Genomic DNA, 23,893 nt, shown 5'->3' on the forward strand with positions numbered 1-23,893 from the left:
GCCCTTCCCTCTGGGGGCTGTCCTGTTCGCCCCACCCCTGGGAGCCAGAGGAGCCACCAGCATGGGGTCAGCATAAAGCATGCCCAGATGAGGGCGGAGCTGCCTCCTCTCCTGTGGGGGGCCTGGTGATCTGCATTTCGAATAGGTTCCTGCTTCCTAGGTGTGTTCATGGGAAACCAGACATGAGAGCCACCAGAGTGGACAGTGCCTGCTCTCTGACCAGGTGGAGCCACAGCTGTTTCCTTGGAGATCCATCCTTCCTTAGCTCATTGTAAAACGGCCCCCAGAAGGAAGTGGTTGTTGGCACCGCCCTTGCCGGAAACATGCCGAGCGCTGCTGGGCTCAGTTTCTCTCCCCTAGAAAATGGGAATGACCTTTCTCTTGGTGCCAGTGAGGTTCAGAGACAGTTTATTTCTCACTGGAGCCCGGAGCCAGGCACAAAGCAGTGGATACTCAGATTCCACTGACGGAGACTCAGGACTACAGCCTTGATGTAGTCAAGGGGGCGCTGCTCCCTCGCCCCACCACAGGTTTGTGGGACACCTGTCTCTTCCCCTGTCCTGCGTCGTTTACTCGGCACAAAGCCTGTTTGGGGCATGCAGCCCTGGGCCCTCCACGAGCAGGAGGCTGGCTGTGGCACCCGAGGCTTTGGGAGGCAGGGCCCTGGTGCTCATCTCCAAGGTGCGGGGGGGGGGGGGGAGACCTTGTCTGTGTCCTAACCACCCTCTCTGGTGGGCAAAGACCCCAGTCCTTGACCACTGTCTGTCCTCATTAGCAGGGGCTGGGCCGCACTCACTCATGCACTCTGCTGTCGCTCTCCAGCCTGGGGCAGGCGGGAGGGAGGGTGGGCGAGCGGCTCAGAAGAAGTCCTGGAGGTAGAAGACGTAGAGGAACCAAGTTGCCAGGAAGAAGATGAGCAGCTGCTCGGTGCTCACAGAGTATTCCGCCTCCTGGCAGTCAGGCAGCAGGGCCCTACCGCACCTGGGCCCTGGGGATGGTGGGCTGCCCCCATGCCTTCCCTGCTTCCTCCTGTGGGTCTCCACCTTGAGGCTGCTCAGCTGCTAGGTGCTTTCTCACACCCGAGGAACCAGCCCTCTACCACCTGGGTTGCCGTAAGTAGGTCTGCAGACAAAGAGACCTGCCCCTGGAGGAAACGGCCTGCCAGGCCCTGCTCACCTCCTGCCTGCGGTATTGTGATGCTGGGCTGGCAGCCATTGTGAGGGCCCCCGGGTGGGGTGGGGCTGCCTCAAGCTGGCCCCCTCCTGCAGAGCTGGCCCCTATGCCCTCTCTCAGCTTCCTGCCCAGCCCTCTCCTCAGCCTGCTCTCCCAGGTCTAGGAAGGGGAATGGCTGGGTTGGGAATTAGCTAAAGGTGTGCTATTCCACATAGTAACCTTATGTGGCCTCATGTGACTATTTAAATTAGTTAAAATAAAAACCTCAGTTCCTGATGCATACCAGCCACATGTGCTAGTGGCTATTCTATTGGACGGCGCAGATATAAGATACATCCATGGGTATGGCTCAGTGGGTTGGGCGTTGTTCCCCAAAGCGAAAGGTCACCAGATTGATCGTGGGTCGGGGCACAGGCCTGGGTTGTGGGTTCGTCCCCCGGTCAGGGTGCATATGAGAACTGACTGATGTTTCTCTCCCTTCCTCTCTCCCCCTCTAAATTAATTAATTAATTAATTAATTAATAGTTCTGTTGGACAGTGCTGGGCTGAAGTAGGAACTTAGTGAGACCAACCCTTGGTGTCCCCTTGGCTCTCATGAACCTGAGTGCTGACAGAGGCCATCACCCCAGCCTGCCTTACGGTAACTCTCTCACAGAGAGGTGCCATGGCCCGCAGGGGTGACAAGGTCTCCAGGATGGCACAGGGGTGAGGTTAGAGAGGAAGAGGCAGCCTTGGCGGTTGGTATCTTTTTTCATCACGGTTTCTGCCAATAGCAAGATGATGCTACCCACCATCACCGCGCTAGAGACAACCACACACACAACTTGGATCTTTTCCAATATTGTATTATAAGGGAAAGTGTGTGTGGGGGGGGGGGGGGTTCTGGTGCCTGCCAGTTCCCTTAACATGGGCCCTTCGTTATTTTGGTGTGTACTTGAAAATGATCCTTATAATAAAAATTATAAATAAAATTTTATTATAAATAAAAATTATAAAGGTCATTTTGCAAAACAAACCAAAATAAAGAGGAATACCCTGAAAATGAAGAACAGTTTGGGTTGGGGGTAGAACTAACTCATGAATACACAGACCAGCGAGACAGTTGAAAACTCAGGGGCAACTGCACATGGAAACTCAGTGTGCTACGCCAGCGGCACTGGCGATGAGCAAGGGGCCTGGTGGGCCTTTCAGTAAGTGCTGCTGGAGTCACTGGGGGAGTGAAACCCTCTAAGAACCAGAAGAAAGTGTAAAATAAGGGAATTCCTAGGAGTGAGGAAAACATCCCTCCTTCAAAATCCAGATACACTAGTAAAAGATATAAATTAGACTATGTACAAATTAAAAACAAAAACCTCTATGTTGATAGGGAAAAGGCACCATTAGCAAAGTAAGTACATACATTACTAGCTGGGAAGTGTATTTGTAAATTGTTTTGCGGCAGTTAACATCCCTAATATGAAAAAGATGCACAAAGTGCACTTGGCCTTTTGAACAGGTCAGAAGGCACTCAGCCTTGCTCATGATAAGATGAAATAAAAACCCTGAGATCCCAAGTCAGGCCACAGTCCGCTGGTGAGGCTGCGGACTAGCAGGTGCTGTCATATGCTGCTGGGAATGCGGGGGGTGCATCCTTTGGGACAATATCTAGCGAGGCGGCATGTGCGCGTACTCTGACCCCGGCCTCCCACTTACAGGATTCTAGCCCAAAGATTCCCTGGCAAGAATGTGAAGAGAACAGTTCCGGCCCTACCAGCCAGCAGCCAAAACGGCCAGGGCTGGCCCTCTGGGGGCTGAAGAGCCACGTCGGCCCCCCGTGGGGAGGTCAGCTGTGCCCGGAGAGTGGGTGCGGGAACAGGTGGTTCACACACACGTGACTCTGTCTCTATTATCAGGGAGATTACTGAGACTTAGAAGACCATCCCTGTGTGTTAAAAAACCTTTGCATTCAAAAGGGTTTTTTAAGTTTTTATGTATTGAGCACGCTGTCCCAGCCAGTGTGCTATGTGAAATGTTATCTTTTTTAAAAATTATATAGTTTATTGATTTATGCTACTACCGTTGTCCCAATTTCTCTGTCTTTGCCCCCCTTCGCCTGGTACGCCCCTGCCCTTCATCAGTCCTTCCCCTTAGTTCACGTCCAAGGATTGTGTGTATAAGTTGTTTTTCTCCATTTCCTGTACTATTCTTAACAACACCCCCCCATCTATTTTGTACCTACCAATTATGCTTCTTAATCCCTGCACCTTTTCCCCACCAAATGATCTCCGTATCTGTGATTCTGATCCTGTTCTGATTGTTTGCTTAGTTTTTTGTTTTTAATTTTATTTTTTATTTTTTAGAGAGGGGAAGGAAGAGAGAAAGAGAGAAACATCAATATGTGGTTGCCTCTCACACTTCCCCTACAGGGGACCTGGCCCACAACCCAGGCATGTGCCCTAGACTGGGAATTGAATCAGCGACCCTTTGGTTTGCAGGCTGGCACTCAACCACTGAGCCACACCAACCAGGGCAGTCTGTTTTTTTAGATTCAGTTGCTAATAGTTGTAAATTTGTTGCCATTTTAATGTTCACAGTTTTAATCTTCCTCTTTTTCTTAAATGAATAATGGCTTGATGGCTGAAGGAGTAATGATGAACTCCTTTAGCTTTACCTTGCCTGGGAAGCACTTTATCTGCCCTTCCATTCTAAATGATAGCTTTGCTGGGTAGAGTAATCTGGGTTATAGGTCCTTGCTTTTCATCACTTTGAATACTTCTTACCAGTCCTTTCTTGCCTGCAAGGTTTCTTTTGAGAAATCAGCTGATAGTCTTATGGGAACTCCTTTGTAGTTAACTGTCTTCTTTTCTCTTGCTACTTTTAGATTCTCTCTTTAACCTTTAGCATTTTTTTTTAGATTTTATTTATTTAGTTTTAGAGAGGGGGAAGGGAGGGAGAAAGAGGGAGAGAAATATCCATGTGTGGTTGCCTCTCGTGCATGCCCTCTACTAGGGGCCTGGCCTGCAACCCAGGAGTATGCCCTGACTGGGAATTGAACCAGCAACTCTTTGGTTCACAGCCCATGCTCAATCCACTGAGCTACACCAGCCAGGGCAACCTTTGGTATTTTGGTTATGATGTGTTTTGATGTGGTTCTCCTTGGGTCCAACTTGTTTGAGACTCTCAGTGCTTCCTGGACTTTTATGTCTATTTTCTTCGCCAAATTAGGGAAGTTTTTTTTCATTATTTTTTCAAATAAGTTTTCAATTTCTTGCTCTTCCTCTTTTCCATCTGACATCCCTAAGATTTGGATATTGGTACATTTGGAGATTTCCTAGAAGCTTCTTATACTGTCCTAGTTTTTTTGAATTCTTATTTCTTCTTGCTGTTCTGGTTGAATGTTTATTTCTTCCTTATGTTCCAAGTCATTGATTTGAATCCCAGCTTCCTCCCCTTCACTGTTGGGTCCCTGTAGATTTTTCTTTATTTCTCTTTGCGTAACCTTCATTTCATCCTTTATGTTATTGCTGCACTCAATGAGTTTTTTGAGCATCCTGATTGCCAGTGTTTTGAACTCTGCATTGGAAACGTTGGTTATCTCGGTTTTGTTTAGTTCTTTTTCTGGGGTTTTGTTCTGTTCTTTCATTTGGGCCATATTTCTTTGTCTCCTCAATTTAGCAGCCTCCCTGTGTTTGTTTCTGTGTATTAGGTAGAGCCGCTTTGACTCCCTGTCTTAGTAGTGTAGCCTATTGTAGAAAAAGCACATGTAAGTTGTGTGGGGTGGAGCCAGGGCAGGGCAACCCTATTCACTGCTTTCTGGCTCTGTGTGCGGGGCGGAGTCTGAGAGGGGACCATGCTGCTGCCTACCTGGCTTCTGGAGGTTTGCCTGGCACTTTCTCAATGTCCAGTCACTTCACCCACGCCCTGCATGTGACTGGTGGCCTCCCTGCTGCTGCCGTGGTGCTGAGTCCCAGAGTGGGTGGGTTCTAAGACTGTGCAGCCTCATTAAGCAGAGTCTCCTGAAAATCTGGCAGGTTTTTTTGCTGCCCCAACCCCCACTGGATTTTATGGGCATTTATCTTCCCAATGCTGGAACTCTGGGCTGTGTGGTCTGGCCTAGGGCTTGGATCACTTGCTCCCTAGGTATCCCTCCGTGTTTTATCCACCACACGTGAGTGTGGGACTGCCCATTCTGCCACTGCCGCCTTTCCATGCCACAGTGCGTCTCCTCACCTCTCTGCCCGTCCCTGTGTCTCCACACTTAATGCCCATCTGGATGAATGTGGCTTCTTTAAATCCTTGGTTGTTGGACATCTATACAGTTCAATTTTCTGACAGTTTTGGGTGTTATTTGTTCTGAGGTTTAGTTATAATTCTCTCCATGGTTTCATGAGGAGGTGAAGCCTGTCTACCTACGCCTCCACCTTGACCAGAAATGCTGAAATATATATCACCTTTAATCCTCACGGCTCTTGGAGGAAGGAAGAAGCTGAGTCTCAGCTGCATGAAAAGCTCATCTGACCGACTCGAAGGCCATCAGCTCTTAGCTCCTGAGGGGCTCTGTAGGAGCAGAGGCTGGCAAAGAGCTGTCTTAAGTGGCCCCTATAGGGGTAGCCTGGAGATTGTCACCACAGGGCCTGTAAGGATCCCTCTGTGGAGCTGAGACCTTGTGCAGGGCACAGGGGCGCCGACAGCACTGAGCTTGTGGGAGATCACCCATCCCCATGATCTACGGGAGCCTGTCTACTGGGGTCCAAGCTCACCATACAACCCAGAACCGGAGGCACAAAAAATCTAATTATGGAATAACTCGTGACTAAGCTTTTGAAAATTCAATGATATACACCTCTAGGCACAAATATAAAAGATGTTCCCTTAATAAAGGTTCAGCAGTTAACTTCATGTGAATAGATATTAATCCTGGTTGAAATGTCAATGGAAAAGTACCCGTGGTGTGCAGTTACTGCAAGAGGAGGGTATGGGAGGGAGCAGGTACAGAGGGGCCCCATGTCGGTGGCCTTGGGCAGGCTCTGGCCAGGGGCAGTGGATGCCAGGATCCTACCAGGTGTGGCTGCCGTACTGCAGAGAGTGACCCCAGCAGCATGATGGGTTGGCTGAGGGAGATTCAGTTTGAAAGAAAAGTTGGATGTTGGGAAACAGTAACCAAATGAGCCCAGTGTGGTCCTGGTGGGGTGGGATGATGTGAAGGATGGACAGACTGGGGACAGTCCCAGGACGGCATCAGGAAGCAGAGGCAAGACTAGGGAGGAGGGGGTGCTGTCAACACTCTCTAAACCAATAGGGAGAGCTGGGTTTGAACAGAGGGGGTAGAGAATCAGGGTGGGGGAGACAGGGACATGATTCCTGATACCCTCCCCTTGGGCCCAGACATCCACTGTGACTCAGCTGATGAAATGCAACTCCATGGCTCATTAATCAGGAAGCCTGTAATTAGCCTGTCTCAGAAACCAGGATCCCCCAGAGAGCGCCCCTCTCACCTGCCTTCCTCTCCTTCCCACCCAAAGCATGAGATCAGGCTGCGGGGAGCAAGCCCCTGGGAGCGAGGAGGGGCCAGAAGCATGAACACCAGGGGAAATGAGATGCTGAGACACGCACTTATGCATGAGGTGTCCTTGGTAAATTGACCTTCTATAATGAGATGACGGAAATGATGGAAAGCGCCTCAAACCTTAAAAGTTTCCTCACTGAAAAACCCGGGGGGCCGGCTGGGGCGCAGCCTGCCTGCAACTGTGGAGTTTGATCTGTACAAAACCGTGCAGTTCAGTCTGAGTGATTTGGAGCAAAAGAAAGACAGAGGCAGGAACCAACGTGCCATGTCACACTGCGGTGTCACTTGGCGACACTTCTTAAAATTCCCCTTCTGTCCTCCCATCTACTCCTGACTTTCCTGCAGCTCTCCCGCACCTCTTGCAGAGCTCCTTGGAAAAACCTGTCCCCAGACTTAGTCTTTCCTTCTGACTTCATACCACTGTGACTATTAAAGAATCAGTTGCCAGTTATTTGACTGTCATCCCATCCAAAAGGGCTCTCTGTTCCCTCTCTGGACTCTGGATGGGCTCGTTTGTGGCGGCTTAGACACGTGGAGGGTGGTAGCAGTGACACTATGTGATTTCTGAGGCTGTCATAGAATGCCACGTGACTTCTGACTCATTTCCTGGAACTCGCAAGAAGTCCAGCCACCCCACCAAACTGCGAAAAGCCACACAGAGAGGCCACGGGTGGGCAGGAGCTCTCGACGGTAGTCCCAGCTGAGCCCAGCTTTCGGGTCATCCCAGCCCAGGTGCCCGGGCGTGTGAGTGAGAAGTCTCCAGATGATTCCAGCCCCTGGCTGTTCACTCTTACCCGCAGAGGCCCCAGACATTGTGGAGCAGAGAAAAGGGATCCTTGCCGTGCCCTGTTCGGACTCCTGACCTTCAGAATCATAATGAGCCGGTGGTTGTTCTGAGAGCCGCGTTTTGAAGTTGTTTGTCACCCAGCAAGTAGTAACTAGAACACCGTCAAATCCTCAATGACTCCTACAGAGGGGCCTCGACAGGGAGGGCGAAGCCAGAATCCTCTTAGCAGAGACGGGGAGGGGGCCTGGAAGTGTTTCTGGGCTGATACTTTTGTGTCCTGAGAAACGTCTGGCTGCAGGCAGTCACTACCGGCCAAGAGACCGAGGCCCATGGGAGCTAGCCAGCGTGCTGACTCCTTTACCGAAGACCCAGTGCGGGGCCCATTGCAGGGTCCTGGGGACACAGTGACGAGAGAAAATCCAATTCCTAGGGCAGAGGGACAGGGGAGCATAAATAAGTCAGTTCTGGGTCAGCCACATCGACCTGCAGGAAGAAAATGGGACTCTGGTTCTGATTTCAGAAATATCATGGAGGGTTTTTTCGGGGGGCACTTAGCTCCACCGCGCCCATTGTCCCCTTAAAATATCACCCTGACTTTCTTTTAACGCACTGCCATTTCTCCACTGGCTACAGTCTGAGGGAGCTTTGTTCGGATGCTTGGCGGGTGGCACGTGAGCCCAGCTAAGCCAAATAGACAGCCCCCCTTGGACTGGGAGTCTGGACACAGGGACGAGGCCGATGGCACTGGAAGCCATCCCCAGATGGACGCTCTCGATTCTGCCCGTTGTGCCCCAGATGCCGTGGGTACTGGCTGCTAATGGCTTATAGCTAGCCTGTCGCTGGAGACTTGCCCTCAGCTTATGGGAGCCACCTCACCAAGAAAATGCCTGGGGGCTCCCTTTCCCCAACCTCTTTGATCAGTGACTGAGTAATACGCAAATATATACATACACGTATGAATTAACCTTCTCGCCTCTCGGTAAGGTGACTCTGTGGTGCCACTCACACTGCGGAGCCCTGTGGGCTCAGGCTGAGGCTAGAGTCCAGCTGAAACCCCATCTTTACCTGGCTTCTTCCCCATCCGTCCAGCTCCCTCACTCCTGAGAGCCTCCCTCATGAATCGAGGGTGCAGGAGGCCGGATCTCAGGCACTGCTCCGGGGGGTCTGACACACCCTTCCCGTGAAACTTCATGGGGTCCTGTTCCGCGGCCCTCCAGAACCACAGTTTCCAGCCTGTTCTCTAGCCTTCCCTTCCCTTGCGGGCTCTCAGCGGTCTTCTACTAAATTTCTCCTGCTCAGATTTTCCAGCACGGGGCACAGAACCAGGAGCAGGGGGCTGATAACAGGCTCTCAAGTACATGGGGGGCGTGTAGGATCGTCCAGGAGGGGCTGGGAAGCAGTGAAACTCATGTTCGTCTTCTGGTTTGGACCCGTGTCTGTGGCGGGTGGGAATGAAGCAGCTGAGTCGCTGCAGCCACGTGCCTCCGAGGGCCCGGCGCTGGAAGACTCAAGGACCAGTAATGCCTAAGACCCAGGCAAGACGGGCCCTGCTCCCCTGTCTTAGAGGGCCTGCTCTGGCCCTCCTTGGGGTGAGGCCAGACGATAGCCCGCCCAGAACCTGTAGCCTGTGGGCTGTGTCACGGAGCACCTCGCCTAACTTTCCCATGACTGTTTCTGCAGCTGGAAGAGCCCTCTCCCCTAGGTTTGTGCCCAAGCTGGACCACACCTCAGTGTGCGAAAGTGCCTTTACAGTGGGAAGTGGAGGTGGTGTGTGAGGTGCACAGGTCAAGCCTAAACCTGCAGCCTGGAATGCCCACATCCCTTGGAATTTGGGACAGAACAAAGCTGTAGGGAAAGGCCAGCTCCTCCCAGCTGCCGAGTTCTACTGCAGAACTCCCAAGAGTGTGAGAACCCAGCCCTGAATCTGGGCTTCAGGTCGTCATGAACGTGCATTTGTCAGGGCAGGAGGGGAGAACATGTTTTATTTAATGTTTTGTTAGCTTGACTGACAACTTCTAAACATGCGGTCAGATTTTCCGCCAGGGGCCACAAAAGGTAAGGCCAATACTTTAGAAAGCTTTTTCTATTATGGAACATTTCACACATATACAAAAATACAGATTAGTTGAATACACTCTCATTAACCATCACCCAGTTCCAACAATTCCTACCTCGTGGCTAGTCTCATTTCTCCTGTACTGACCCTCACCCAGTTTGCCCGTCTGTTGTTATGAAGCAAGTTAGGGCACTGGATTAACCATTTTTAGCACATGATGGTGGGCACTCTCGGAGTGTCCTTGTCTCAGGAAAATGACAAATCACAGCCTGGGGAACCCATCAGAGCCTGGGAAGACACAGGGGCAGCGACCCCCTTCTGGGCTGCCCTGACACTAGGGTGCTAGGTCGGGGTCCTGCTCCAGCCCTTTGCTACCTATGGCTCTTTGGGAAATTTGCTTAACCCCTTTGTGCCTCAGTTTCCACATCAATAAAATGGTGGTAAACACATCTCATGACATTGCTACATGACTTACAGTGTATGTGCTGAGAACGCACTGTCAGCATGCTATGGATGTCAGCTATTGAACATCCTCTCTGTACATTTTCCCTCCTTGGTGCAGAAGATGGATAGGTCTTGGAAAACGAGAGGATTTTTCTCTTTTTGTTTTCTGAGAAAAACTAACACCAAGAAAATGTTTTTTCCCCCTAAGATTTTATTTATTTATTTTCAGATAGAGCAGAATGGAGGGAAAAAGAGAGGGAGAGAAACATTATAATATGTGGTTGCCTCTTGTGCACCCCCTACTGGGGATCTGGCCCACAACCCAGGCATGTGCCCTGACTGGGAAGCGAACCAGTGACCCTTTGGTTCGCAGGCTGGAGCCCAATTCACTGAGCCACACTAGGGCTGAAAATGTTTTAATTAAACTATAGAAGCAATGGTTATAGTACAGAATACTCATGAGAAAAAAAGATACACCGTATTTTAAGTACTTACAAAGTTACAAGCCATTTGCTTCTTTAACATTTTTGTATTTTAATGATGATCATTTTTACCACTTGGTGGAGTGGGGGTAGGGGAAAAAGACGTATTTATCATCAGCTGGATGTGCTCACTGTGTGCGTCGTTATTTACACGCAAGGCCTGGGTGACTGGAAATGCAGTTCTCAGGCATTAATAAACTGGGCAGCTATTTGTTTCTGCACAACAAAAAAACATCTTTAGAGAGGATGTTTCTAAATTGAACCTGGAGGCATCTACAGATACCGCTTCCAAATACAGGCTTCCCATTGGAGAAATCAGCACAGTCCCTGGGCTTCATATGCTCTGCTGATCTCGGGTGGGGGTGGTGGGGATGTTTTTCTTTCCTCCATCAGGAGATACAGAATATCTAGTTGTCAAAGGGAAGGTGTGTAGAGCTTTAATAGTAATGAGCAGTGAGGGGTCTTAAAAACAAGGTGGACCTAAAATATTAACAACAGTATAAAAGATGATGAAAGTGAAGGAATTCCGTGTTAAAACTTTATAAGGAATTCATCTTGCTCTGGAGGAGGACAGACATATAAATTTACCTCAGATATTATTTGGTTAAACTGCTGAGGTAAATTTGAAGGTAATTTACTAGGAGACAGGAAAGCAGGACAAGGAAGTGAGGGCACTGGAGTCACTAGAGACACGGAGGCTGGATCTGTGCAGACGAGTCCAAGCAGATCATCGACCATCAACAGACAGAAACAGTGAGCTTGTCTCGTTAAAACAGGACACTCAGGTCAGATAAACAAAATTAGATCCTGCCATGTACAGTTTCTTTCTTTCGTTCTCTTCTTCCTTTCTTCTTCTTTTCTTTCTTCTTTTTCTTTCTTTCTTTCTTCTTTCTTTCCTTTTCCTTCTTCTCTCCCTCCTCCCTTCTTTCTTTCTTTCTTTCTTTCTTTTTCTTCTTTCTTCTTTCTTCTTTCTTTCTTTCTTTCTTTCTTTCTTTCTTTCTTTCTTTTTCTTTCTTCCTTTCTTCCTTCCTTCCTTCCTTCCTTCCTTCCTTCCTTCCTTCCTTCCTTTCTTTCTTTCTTTCTTTTTTTTTCTTTCTAGATTTTATTTACTTATTCTTAGAGAGAGGCAAAGAGAGGGAGAGAGGAGAGAAACACTGATGTGAGATAGAAACATTCATCGGTTGCCTCTCGTACATGCCCCAACTGACCAGGGAACCTGCAACCCAGGCATGTGTCCTGACCGGGAATCAAACTACCAACCTTTGCTTTGTGGGGTGAATGTCCAACCAACTGAGCCACACCAGTCAGAGGGCACCATGTACTGTTTCAACAGAGACATAAATAAAGCACAGAGACACTGAAAGGTGAATAACAAAAGATTTTTTAAAAGGGAATAAATGCAGCAATATTAATATTAGCTAAGTAGATTTAAGGCAAAAATATTAAGCATAAAGAGAGAGTTTATTTGATGATAACTAGAATCACCCATCAAGAGCACATAACAATCAGAAACCTGTATGCACCAAGCAACATACCTTCAAAGTGGCAGAGAAGCCCACGCCCGCAGTGAGAGGCAGAGAAGGTGTGCACTTCATCAGCTAGTTCTTGAATAACGCAATTATGTCTCCAGGACTGATGTGACACCACCACACACGTGAAATCACCAAACAGGACTGCCCACGTAGCTGCAGTGCGAATCTCAGCACTTCCAAAGAACCAATAGAGCACGGACCACATTTTCTAGCTACAAAAATATTAAAGATCAGTAATAAAATAACACTCATGCATATGGTGAATAAAAACAGCAAAACAAAGCAAAAACCCAGCATTCATTTAAACAATTAAATGGGAAAATGATAAATCACTATGGACATCACAAAATGTTTAGAACCAAATGACAATGAGGGGAATACAAATCAAAACTGTCGAAACAAAGAAAGTTTTATAGCCTTAAAATATACATATTTTAAAAAGAGGCCCTGGCTGGTGTGGCTCAGTGGATTGAGAGCCAGCCTGTGAACCGAAAGGTCACCAGTTCGATTCCTGGTCAGGGCACATGCCTGGGTTGCAGACCAGGACCCCCCAACCCCGGTTGGGGATGTGTGAGAGGCAGCTGATCAAGTACCTATCTCACACTGATGTTTCTCTCCTTCTCTTTCTCCATCCCTTCCCCTTTCTCTAGAAGTAAATAAATAAAATATTTTTAAAAGGAGAAAGATAAAATATACATATTTAAAAAGAAGAAAGATTGAAAATTTATGAGTCAAGCATGAGACTCGAGAAGTCGAAGAAGTACAGCGTCAAGTCAAAGAAAGCAGATAAAGTGACGTAGCAAAGACAAGGGCATAAACTGATGAAACAAACTGTGGGGCTTCAATAAAATCAAAGGTCATTGCTTTGAAAAATCAAAAGATATCAAAAGAGAAGCCCTGTGTCACTGGCCAGGAAAATAAGTTTGGGGCTTGGGGACACCTATATGGCTGTAATAATCATGGGGAAATGGACAGGAGTGGGGGTCGGCAGCCCAGACAAGCAGACCCCTTGGACATGCTGAAATGCCTGGGCCTGGTCCAGAGGGCAGCGGGGAGTCGGGACAGTTTGGGACAAGGAAGTGCTGTGATCAGTCTAGGACACAGAAGCGGAGGAGAGCCCAGGCTCTGGAGGTGCCTCTGCAGGAGCTGAGACCAGGTGTGTGTCTCAGGCCAAAGATCTGGGAAACCAGGTGAAGGCTGGGGGCACGGAGGTAGCAGGAACTAGAGACTGTGAGTTCCTGGCCCCATAGCTCTGTTACTGCCAGGCTGAGCGAGCCTGGACGGGCCACCGATCTGCTGCTGTGTGCCACAGGTCCTCCCACGTAGAGTTGTCTGTGGGATCTACAAGCCTCGCCGGCCTGGGGCCTGAGACAAACACTGGCTGCTGAAGTGGCAGCCGCTCCTCCCTCTCCCTCGCCAACAGAAACAGAACCCCCTTTTGGCAGGGGTCTGTGAGCTCACCCGGCCCTGGGGGTGAACCTCAGGGGGCCCCGCACCTGGGACGCACAGCCAGGTTCTCTCCCAGACTGGAGAGGGTGGGTGTGGAGACCCTGGGCCCGGTTCTCCTCCCACAGGCCCGGAGGAGGGGGCCCATTTTGGCCTGTCGGTTGTCCCGAGGAGAGATACTCTGTCATGGGGAAGGTGCCAGGAGGGGGCAAGGAAGGCCCAGGGTGACGCCCCAGAACGTGGAACCAGGCCGGGACCATCAGCCCCTAATCCTGAAGCCTAGTGGGTTACAAATGCCCTCAGGGAGGGGCAGTGGGCGTGGGCAGAGGGGGTGGGCGGGGAAGGGCTCTGACTCTGGGGCTTGTTGGGATCCCTGCCCTGCTGTTCATTCCCTGCGTGTCCTGGGCAAGTCCCTCCACCCGACTGTCCCTGAGTCTCCTGTCTGCAAATGGGATGAAAGAATTCTTCCTTCTTCTCGGGGCTTTATGCCGACTGGAGGAAATGGACTGAACTGGCTGGTGTGCGGGCACCCACACAGTCAGTGCGAACTACGAAGTCTGCCTTGTTGCCCTGAGTTCAACACACCCGACGGCCCGTTCGTCCTGGGTGCTGTCACACACACACTCACTCACACTCACACACGCACGCTGGGATCCTGCTCCTTCACACCTTTGCACACACGAGCTGTTGATCCTGCCAGGTGTGCCACACTGCGCCTCTCTTCCCGGAACTCCCCATTCAGCCTGGAGTCCCCAAACTGCAGCCCTCTATTGAAATTACACCTGGAGGACTTCACTGCGCGGTGGCCTCCCCGTGCCCCTCGCCCGCGGGGCCCCTGACTCAGCCCAGAGCGCTCTCCGAGCTCCAAGAGCTCCCGGCCCCCAGGTCGCCCGGGGCCCACATGCCCAGCAGAGCGGCCGCCCGGCGCCCATTTCTCCGGCCGAGAGCGGCCGCCTCGCGGAGGACACCGCTGTTGGCGACAAGTGTGGTGGACGCCGCGCTCCCGACCCTCAGCTGTCAGGGCGCAGCTCTGCCGGGTCCAGGGCTCCCAGGCGCTGCAGGCAAGGGGCGGGCCCCCAGCAAACTCGTCTAATCTGAGCTCGACCCCGCCCGTCGCAGCCCGCCCTTCGGTTCCGCGGGGCCCACAGGCTTGCTGTCTCTCCCCTGACGCTCTGCTCCCCGCGCCCAGCGGCATCTCTTGCTCTTTTGAGTCGCGGCTTCGCGGGAGATGGGATGTGAGCATCCCGCGGCTTGTCCCCAGCTCAGCAAAGCGAGCGAGGCCTGCCCTCGGGGCAGCAGCCGATAATCCCCTCGGGCACACCAGAGCGGTCTCCAGGGACCTGGAGCTGGAACTGAGTCCCCAGACGTGTACACGCCCACAAAGACGACGTGCAGGCTTTTGTTATGCAACAGAGTCTGTCAAAAACATTTTTTCTTGTAAGTTTGCTTTTTATATAGTTTTTTTTTTTAGCAATAAGAGTTTGTATGAAGTCTTTTTATTTCTGATTTCTTTCAAGCTTCATGTAACCCCATCTAGAGATCTGATAAAGATCCACATTTAGCTCCCTCGACTTGACTAAGATGTGAGGTTTTTTCTTTCTTACTCTGGGTACAGATCCAACTGAGTTTCATACCTGTTCAGCTAAGGCCCAACATTTTTCTTTTCTCTAAACAATTTTTATTTAGCCTTGGCTGGTGTGGCTCAGCAGATTGAGGGCCGGCCTGGGAACCAAAGTGTCACCGGTTCGATTCCCAGTCTTGAGCAGATGCCTGGGTTGTGGGCCAGGTCCCCAGGAGGGGGTGCACAAAAAGCAACCACACACTGATGTTTCTCTCCCTCTCCTTCTCCCTCCCACTCGCTAAAAGTAAATAAATAAAATCTTTAAAAGAAAAAGTTTTTATTTATTAATTCTTTTGGGAGAGACACATCGTTTTGTTGTTCCACTTCTTTACAAATTCATTGGTTGTTCTGTGTCTGTGCCCTGACCCAGGGACTGACTCTGTGTGCTCACTTATGTAGAAGCCTGCTAGTGCGTTACACAAAGAGAGAACATAGACATGACCTCTGAATTTGGCAACATGGAAGGAATTTATGACCTTGATCACAGGAGATTCAGTAGATTGGTTTGGGCACCAGCATGAGTGGAGAGCATTGAAAACAAAAGATTGACTTCTAAAAATGGCAGATGGACTACAATGGAAAACATAGGCAATCCTTAACTCCAGGGAACACAAAAAGTTGCTCAGTGAAGAAAAGATCATCATAATATACCACATGGATTAGCTGGGAGGCATATTTGGGCCTAACTCATAATGCTGGCCTAGCCACTGTGTCATCCTTAGATCAAGAACACTGGATGTGGAGGGGATGTGTGGGGGGAGAGAAAGGGAAGACCGGAAAGAACTGAATCCTCCTTTTCGAAGTGATGGGTGAATCAAGATCCTGAGCTGAGTGAGGTGTAGGAGCCTTGAGGACGGAGGTGTGAAAAAGTAGCTTTGGGAAGGGGACATGTGAGGGGATTGTAGAAGGGGGTATAGGGCTACTGAGAGGGCCCGTGTGGCATGTGAGGGCACATATTTCCAACGCAGCCAGTCAGCACAGTAATGAGACTTTTCTCAGCTCCAGCAGGTTCCAAGAAGGTGGTGTTGGGGGTAGCAGGCCCTCCGGCATCTGTGCAGAGGTGGTGTTCCCTTGCTTCCAGGGGCTCCAGTGTGGGCGGCAAGTCTTAGAATGATGAGACTGGTAGATGTGACTGGTCTGCCCCAAGGCCTGAGCTCTGCAGTTAGTGTAGCCCCGCCCACTTTTAGAGGGTAACTCCGGCCTGAAGTTCCGAGAGGGCCAGTGCTGGGTGTAGGCACCAACCCACAGAGTCTCAGGACGGCCAGAGGTTCAGAACAATCCTCATTCCAGGGCAGGAATAATTGAGAATGTTCCTCCCAGGTTAACCCAGGGAGGCACTATCTGGAAAAATCTCTTCAGCTGTCAATAAGAATAGCGACATTGATGATATTATACACATAATTAACGGTACGCAGGTGCAGGCCCTCTTCTAAAGCTTGTACATGTTCCAGCGTTTCAGTCCTCACCGAGCCCTGTGAGGTGGGCTCCCGTGCCCACCCAACTTCACACGGGAGGAGAGCGAGGCTCGGACGGGAACGTGACCTGCTCAGGTCACGATGTTTCCCGCCATGGTGGTCGGATTGCAAAAGGCCAGGGGGCTCCAGTGTCCTCATGGCCCCCAAGGAGACGTCCCTGCAAAGCTTGACACTGGATTCTGAGCGAGGAAGGCCCCTCCCTGGGACACTGGTCCCTCCTCGTGGCACTTGGTGGGGAGGAGGCAGCCCTGTCCCCCGGAGCTTCTTTGCAGGACACTTGAGAGGAGGCCCAGAGCCTGGGAGCTCCAGGAGCTGGGACCAGAAGCTACCCTGGTGGCTCAGAGGCTCCCTCCTCTGGCTGGGTCTGTTTGGCTATGTCTCCTCCACTCCTTTGCTTCCAAAGCACCTGTGCACCCACCTGCAACCCAGTCATGGATGATACCTGCCCTGGTCCCCATGAATAGGATCCTGGTAAGGGTAGCAATTGGGGCAGGCTGGCTGTCAGATCCCATGGGGCTCTCCCCATGCCTCTGACCCTCACTGGGTCCCCCACCCCCATGTTCCTGCCTGGGAGGGGAGAGATGGTCACATGTCAAGAAGCTGCCTCCAAGGCCCCTGTTTTCTGAGTGTCTGGGCCCTGTTCTGGGTGGGTACATGGGAAGGGACATCTCCAGCTTCCACAGGAGCCTAGCCCACCCGCTATGGGAACAGCCCCAGTACCAGTCCCTGGCCTCCATGACTGTGGCGGCCCGGTCCACAGGCTACAGACAGCTGTCTCCTTTCTCAGTGCAGCCAGTATACAGACTGCCTTTGACTCCACCTTGATTGTGTGCTGGTCTCATCACCTGTCCTCTCACTGTGCCAGCCCTCCTGATGGGGTTCTGCAGCCCTGGAGCCCCCTTATACCATTTCTGGGCCAGAGAGAGCCCTGTTCCTGACACACCAGCCCCTTGGGTTCCTCTCACCCCTTCAGAGGGGGCTACGTGGGGAGACAGGGCCCATAGGCTCCTGAAAGTTTGGAGATAGTCCCAAGAGACCCCGTCTCTCCCTCTCCCCAAGTCCTGAGAGCTGCAATGGCAGCCTCAGCACCTGCCACAGCGTGGCCACACTGCTGCCAGTGACAGTAGTGAGGCCGGCAGCCCTCCCCCACCATCCCCTGCACAGTCAGGCACACGTGTGTCCCCAGGCGCCTGAATCACTGCTGACGGCTTGGGACGCGGTGGCCGTGGGCTCCTGGGGAGCCATTGGGGAGGGGGTGGTGGCGGCCACGTCACCTCAGAGGAAACACCTGTGGCCATAAATAGGCAGCCAGGGAGGCAGCACAGCACAGCCCGCAGAGCAGCACCACACGCTGTGCCCACCTGCGTGCGCCAGGATGCCCGAGGCCATGCTGCCCGCCTGCTTCCTGGGCCTGCTGGCCTTCACCTCTGCCTGCTACTTCCAGAACTGCCCGAGGGGCGGAAAGAGAGACCTGTTCGACCTGGAGCTGAGACAGGTAAGACCATTGCCCATCTCAGGCCTGCTGGGAAGGGCAGAGCCCCAGGGCTGGCACCACATGCAGGGGCTGGGAAAGAGGGGTGCCCTGGGACAGGTGGGCTTCAGGGCAGTGCCCTGCAGAGGGAGCCAGGTTTGGGGTGCATGGGCAGAGGGGCCCGGGCTGCCAGGCAGCCGAGGACAGGCTGAAAGGCTTCCTGGATACTGTTCCAATCCATGCAGGGGTGCAGTGAGAGGGGTGTCCCCAGGAACTGGGCTTGGGGCTGGGTCAGGGAGAGCTGGGCAGTCAGGCCTCCTGTGTGCCCGTGGGGGCCTCTCAGCCAGCAGTGGCTCTGTCCTTCCCAGCACCTGAGGCCTTCCCCACCCAGCTCCCAGCCTCTCTTACACAGAGGCCTCGGCCTCCACACAGACACTGGCCATTGCCTGAGCTTGCCTGGGTGGGAGATGCTACCTGAGCATCCCCTAAGGAAGTTCTGCCAGGCATCTAGCTCACTTCTCTCCTGCTTCATGTCCTGTTGTTTCCCCACTCTTCCATTTTCATCAGAGCTGAAGGAAATCCAGCCACCATGCTCAATGTCAATTCTGCTCAGGTACAGGAGCTCAGTTCTGAGCTGCTGCATAAACTAAAGTGGGTAGGCCAGCAGACTACAGGTGGCCCTTGGCTCTGTTTGGTGCCTTTGGAGCCTGGGTCACCCAGGGGCCTCCTGTTCTAGGGCTCAGGCCCCAGCCACCGACCTGGTGAGTGCATAAGGCAGGTGGGCAGAGGCCAAGGTGGGGTGGCAGGTGAAGGCCAGAGAGGGGACAGGAAATGGGAGGAAGGGGCTGGAGGTGTGGGGAGGGGGCAGGGGACTGTCTGCATGGGGGTGACCTAGAGACCAAGCTTGAGCAATGGGGGCAGGAGAGATGGGTCTGCATTTCAGAGACAGTGGTGGGCAGCTGAGAGAGGGGTGCACACCACGGAGGCCCAACAGCTCAGGAGGAAGGTCCCCCATGCTGCAGCCCCCAGGGGAGACCCTCACCTCAGTGGCGGTGGTGTGGGTGTGTGGGGGAGGACGCTCTGTATGACACTGAGAGTCAGTGTGAGCCTCCTGTCAATCAAGGGAGGCTAGTAGCTGTGGGCTCTGCTCCTCTGATCTCCTTTGGGGCCAAGGTAGCTCCAGGGCGACCCGGAAACTCAGGTCCATGCCGGGCCTCCCCACACGCTGGGGCTCTGACCTCCAGCCCCGGCTCAGGCCCGAACCGGCTCACCCCTTCCTTCCCCAGTGTCTCCCCTGCGGCCCCGGGGGCAAGGGGCGCTGCTTCGGGCCCAGCATCTGCTGCGGGGACGAGCTGGGCTGCTTCCTGGGCACGGCCGAGGCGCTGCGCTGCCAGGAGGAGACCTACCTGCCGTCGCCCTGCCAGTCGGGCCAGAAGCCCTGTGGAAACCGGGGCCGCTGCGCCGCCAACGGCATCTGCTGCGATGAAGGTGCGCGGCCCCGGAGGTCGCGGGTGGGGGGGGGGGGGCGGCCGGGGGGTCCTAGGACGGCCCTGGGGTCCTTCGGGTGGGTGTGACGCTGGGGTGTGGGAGAGCAGGTGGGGAGATCTGGGTGGGGTCCGGGGAGCCGCAGGCGCGATCGGCCCCTTCTACCCCCACAGAGAGCTGCGCCTACGAGCCCGAGTGCCGGGACGGCGCCGGCTTCCACCGCCGCGCGCGCTCCATCGACCAGAACAACGCGACCCAGCTGGACGGAGCGACCGGGGCCTTGCTGCTGCGGCTGGTGCAGCTGGCGCGGGCACCGGAGCCCGCCCCGCCCGGCCTCCACTGAGCCCCTGCCTGCCGCAGTCCACCCCACCGTCAAGCTCCAAAAATAAACTTTTAAAGTGCACTGGTTGATGTCTGTCTCCGTCTCTGTGGATGGGGAGGGGAGAGGTCGGGGAGCGGGAGAAAAACTGCCTGCAACACACACACCTGCCCCACCTGTTCCTGGACCCCAAGTTGTAGACAGATCCACCCAAGAGAAGGCACAGACCCCTTAAGAAAAGCGATCCTGGGCCAGCAGAGTTGCTGGAGCTGGGACAGGCCACCTGGGGGGGAGGTGGGGGGGACCAAGGCTCAGAGTCAGCCTGCACAGTGGGGTGGGGTCCTCAGGCAGAGCGACAGGAGTGAAGGGGCAGGTGGGGGAAAGACATCTGTGGACAAGGCAGGGAGAGATGTAGAGACAGAGACAGAGACAGAAGTAGAGGGAGAGACAGAGAGAGAGAAGGCAGACACCGAGAGTGACAGAGAGAGGGGCAGAAGGGACTAACCACAGAGGGACCAGGAGTTCCGGTTCCCATTTACATCCCGGGAGACTGAGGGACAAGTGGCTTCGGGGACCCTTCCAGGACCCCAGATTCCCCATGCCATGCCCATTTCATCCACGGTTGTGCCATGTTTGTGTGTAGCTGTGGGCGTGCAGGTGTGCAGGGGTGGGGAGTGGGACCAGCACCCCCAGACCCAGCTCAGGGCCCAGGTGCTGTCTGTCTGGGAGGGAACCAGGTGCCCCCAGCTGGCGTTGCAGCCACCCTGACAGACAGACCTCGGTGAGACCCTGGCCACCTGTCTCCACCACCTACAGCCATGCAAACCACAACTCACACACACACACACACACACACACACAGACAAGAAAATAATTGTTAGTGATGTGCCCCATGAGTCGTGACCACAGTCACAGACACACAGTAGGCCCTGAGGTACACGTTCACAACCACGGACACACAGGAGCAGACACAACAGACTCCAGGAGAGACAGGCCCACGTACACACACACACACACACACACACACACTCACATTAGCTCCCGGACACACGGACCTTCCACACTGTGAAACATCCATCTTGAGGTCAAAGATGTCACATAACGTGAGGCCGAGGCTGTTCTCCATCCCTGTGTCCTACTTTGTCCTTCTCTCCCCTCTGCTCTTGCCCCTTTTCCCCTCACTCGCCTCCCTTCCCTTCATCCCCAGCTTCCGGGTCCTTTCTTGCTTCTCTCTTTGTCCCCCCACACCCCTCCCTCTGCCTTCTGCCCTCCAGCCCTCGGTTATGTCCCATCCTTCCTTCCCTACTGGCTGTGTCCTCTACAGCCTCTCCTTGGATGTCTTGCTCCAGGTCTCAGGGCCACAAGAGGCTCCCTCTCCTCCAGAATCCTCTGCTGATTGGAGGCCAGCATGGCCCCAGCTGAGAGGAGGCACTCTGAGCTGTGACCCCAACAAGCTGTCTTAGGGCACAGCCTCCTGACAGCCTCAGCCAGCCCTGGGGGTGGGGGAGGGGCAGGTTCAGGCACCCAGCCAAGGTCAGGCTCTCTGTTGGCCTTAGACATCAGCTTTGCTGTCACCCTTGAGCCTGCCTCCTTGAAGGGTGGGGTCAGGGGTCGTGAGGACTCTGAGCCCTGCTCGTGTAGGCTGATGCAGTCTCTCTCCTTGCCTGTGTTCTTTGTCTTTTGGGGTCAGTTCTGTGGTCCTGGTCTCTCAAGAACCCCTGTGCTGCAGGGTCCCCCAGTGCTGACGGTGTGACATGAAGAGGAATCACAGCAGTGAGCGCTCACTGACGTGGTGGGTGTTTCTAGTCTGCAGACTGGCCGCTCTGGCCCGAAGGCTCACACGGTTCTGCAGGCTCACCTCTGTAGCCCAGTCCCCTGGGTGCCCACAGACGCAGGTTTGTTTTACAAATTAGTGTTATTTTATAATTCATGCATACCGATTTGCACCATTTATTTAACAATATTTTATTTATTTATTTTTAGAGAGATGGAAAAGAGGGATAAAGAGAGGGAGTGAAACATCATGTGGTTGCCTCTTGCACGCCCCCTAGTGGAGATCTGGCCTGTAACCCAGGCATGTGCTCTGACTGGGAATCAAACCAGTGACGCTCTGCTTTGCAGGCCCACGCTCAGTCCACTGTGTTACACCACGCAGGGCCACACCATTTTTAACAAAGTAAATTTGGGGCCTCTTTTCACAGAACATTTACCTCTCCTACCACCTTTTGGTTTGGTAGCTCTTATTATGAGAAATCTCACGCATACCAAAAAGTGGAGCCACTGGTTTAAAACCCCTGAGGCCCCCACCCCTCAGAAGAGACAGCTGCCAGCAGGTGCTGATTTGTTTCATCTCCACCTGGATGCCCCTCCCACCCCCAAGGGACCTTGAGGTCAATCCCACTCTCACACCATCCACCTGCGAACCTTCCAGGCACTTCTTCACAGACACGGGCTCTTCCTGTAGCCACGGCTGCAGACTGTTAGCACGCACAGCAAGTCTCGACCTCAGGTCCCCACACGCACACCTGGGAGCCATGGCAGGTTGGGTCCCAGAGCAGCGCAGTGACGCGAGTGCGGCAGAACAGCGAGCTGGGACCTTTGTGCTGGCGGAGGGTCTTGCCTTCAGTTTGCAAAACATGCATCATCTGTGAAGCTCCTAGAGTGAAACACGGTCAAACGGCCCGTATCACCCAATATTCAGGTGTTACTCAAATATCCCCAGATGGGCCATGAGTCCATCTGTGCAATTCATTGATACCTGAGTCCTTTCTCCCTAAGGCAGGGAGAATGTCAATCCTTGTGACCCTTCCGCCCTCCTATCATCCTGAACTTGATGGAGAGAATGGCTCCAGCCTTGTGCCGGGTCCCTTACAAGCAGGTGTGATCCTGTGACTTTCCTGTGTGTATATCACCTAGAGTCACCTCGCCAGTTTAGTTCCACATTAAAATAAAACTCTTCTGTCATGTGTAACCCCCTTTTCTCTGTATTGCTGCCAGGACCAACTCTGTACTTTCTGAGAAGTGAGCAGGGAGGCGGCTACCTGGGAATGTTTCTTCTGGGCAGTGAGTGGGTTCACAATGCAGCAGTCAAACGGAGGGAGAGTTGGGAACTGCCGCTCTGGACCAGCCCTGGCACTCTGGGGGTGTGAGGGGGGGGGCCCAGGGGGTTCCCACCAGGACCAGAGGCCCTGGGACTGAGCCAGGAGGAAGCGTGGTGAGTGGGAGCGAGCTGGCCCTGGGCCGGCCGACCTGGCCACCCAACAACTTCACTTGGCCCTGCGTCCCCTCAGCAGCTCTCCCAGCTCACCCGTGGGACCTAGCTTGCTGCCACCTCTGGGACGTCCCCAGGAGAAGAGGTGACAATCTGCCCCTGTGTTGTTGATGCCCGAAAAGAAAACAGATTTCGGGAAAGCATGGGACAGTGGGTGGCAGAGTGTCTGAAAGGGCGAGGGGACCCTGGACTGAGTCCCCTGTGAGCAAAGCCAGACTGGTGCCTCTCTGCTCTGTGTAAGCACCGGGGTGTGGAGCCATGCGGGGCACTCACGGCCCAGGGTGAGGTCCGGGGGGGGAGAGACCCTGAGTTCTCCTCTGATGTGTTGGGTGGACACACAGGCTGGGAAAAGTGCACACCTGTGACCATGTGTCTCTCCAGTCGAGGAGCTCAGGGTCCTGTGTGCTTGCTGAGGGACCACAGACCTCCCAGGACTGTCCTCAGATTCCCACGTGTGTGTATCCTGTCGTCTCCATGATGATGTGAAGGGCACTTTGCTCTGAGCCATCTCCTGCTCCTTTCCTGAACAGCCCTCACGGCACCCCTGGGTGCGGGGCCCCAGGAGGGACCCCCTCCCACGGCCTCAGCAGGAGCCCCTGACTGGGCTCCTGTTGGTCCCGGGCCTTTCAAAAGCATCACCTCTATTCTCCTCATACCTCTTACTACGGAACTTTTTCTCATTTTTAAAAGCTTGCATCAGGTGTGGCTTACACACAAAAGTGAATGAATGAGATGTGCGGCCGGATGAAGTTTCATAAACTGGGCATAACTGTTCACCAGCTCCCA

The 23,893-nt window shown here is 53.2% G+C and overlaps 1 protein-coding gene across 1 annotated transcript; it reads left to right on the top strand.

Moving 5' to 3' along the window:
* The first annotated feature begins 17,862 nt into the window (after positions 1-17,862).
* Positions 17,863-19,920, top strand: LOC114506770 (arginine vasopressin). The gene is made up of 3 exons (XM_028524645.2): positions 17,863-18,056; positions 19,319-19,520; positions 19,691-19,920. The coding sequence occupies exons 1-3, from the start codon at positions 17,937-17,939 to the stop codon at positions 19,858-19,860; spliced, it is 492 nt and encodes a 163-aa protein (XP_028380446.1). The 5' UTR covers positions 17,863-17,936; the 3' UTR covers positions 19,861-19,920.
* Positions 19,921-23,893: the final 3,973 nt, after the last annotated feature.

The sequence above is a fragment of the Phyllostomus discolor genome, chromosome 9, assembly GCF_004126475.2.
Source record: "Phyllostomus discolor isolate MPI-MPIP mPhyDis1 chromosome 9, mPhyDis1.pri.v3, whole genome shotgun sequence".
In the NCBI taxonomy this organism is placed as follows: Eukaryota; Metazoa; Chordata; class Mammalia; order Chiroptera; family Phyllostomidae; genus Phyllostomus; species Phyllostomus discolor.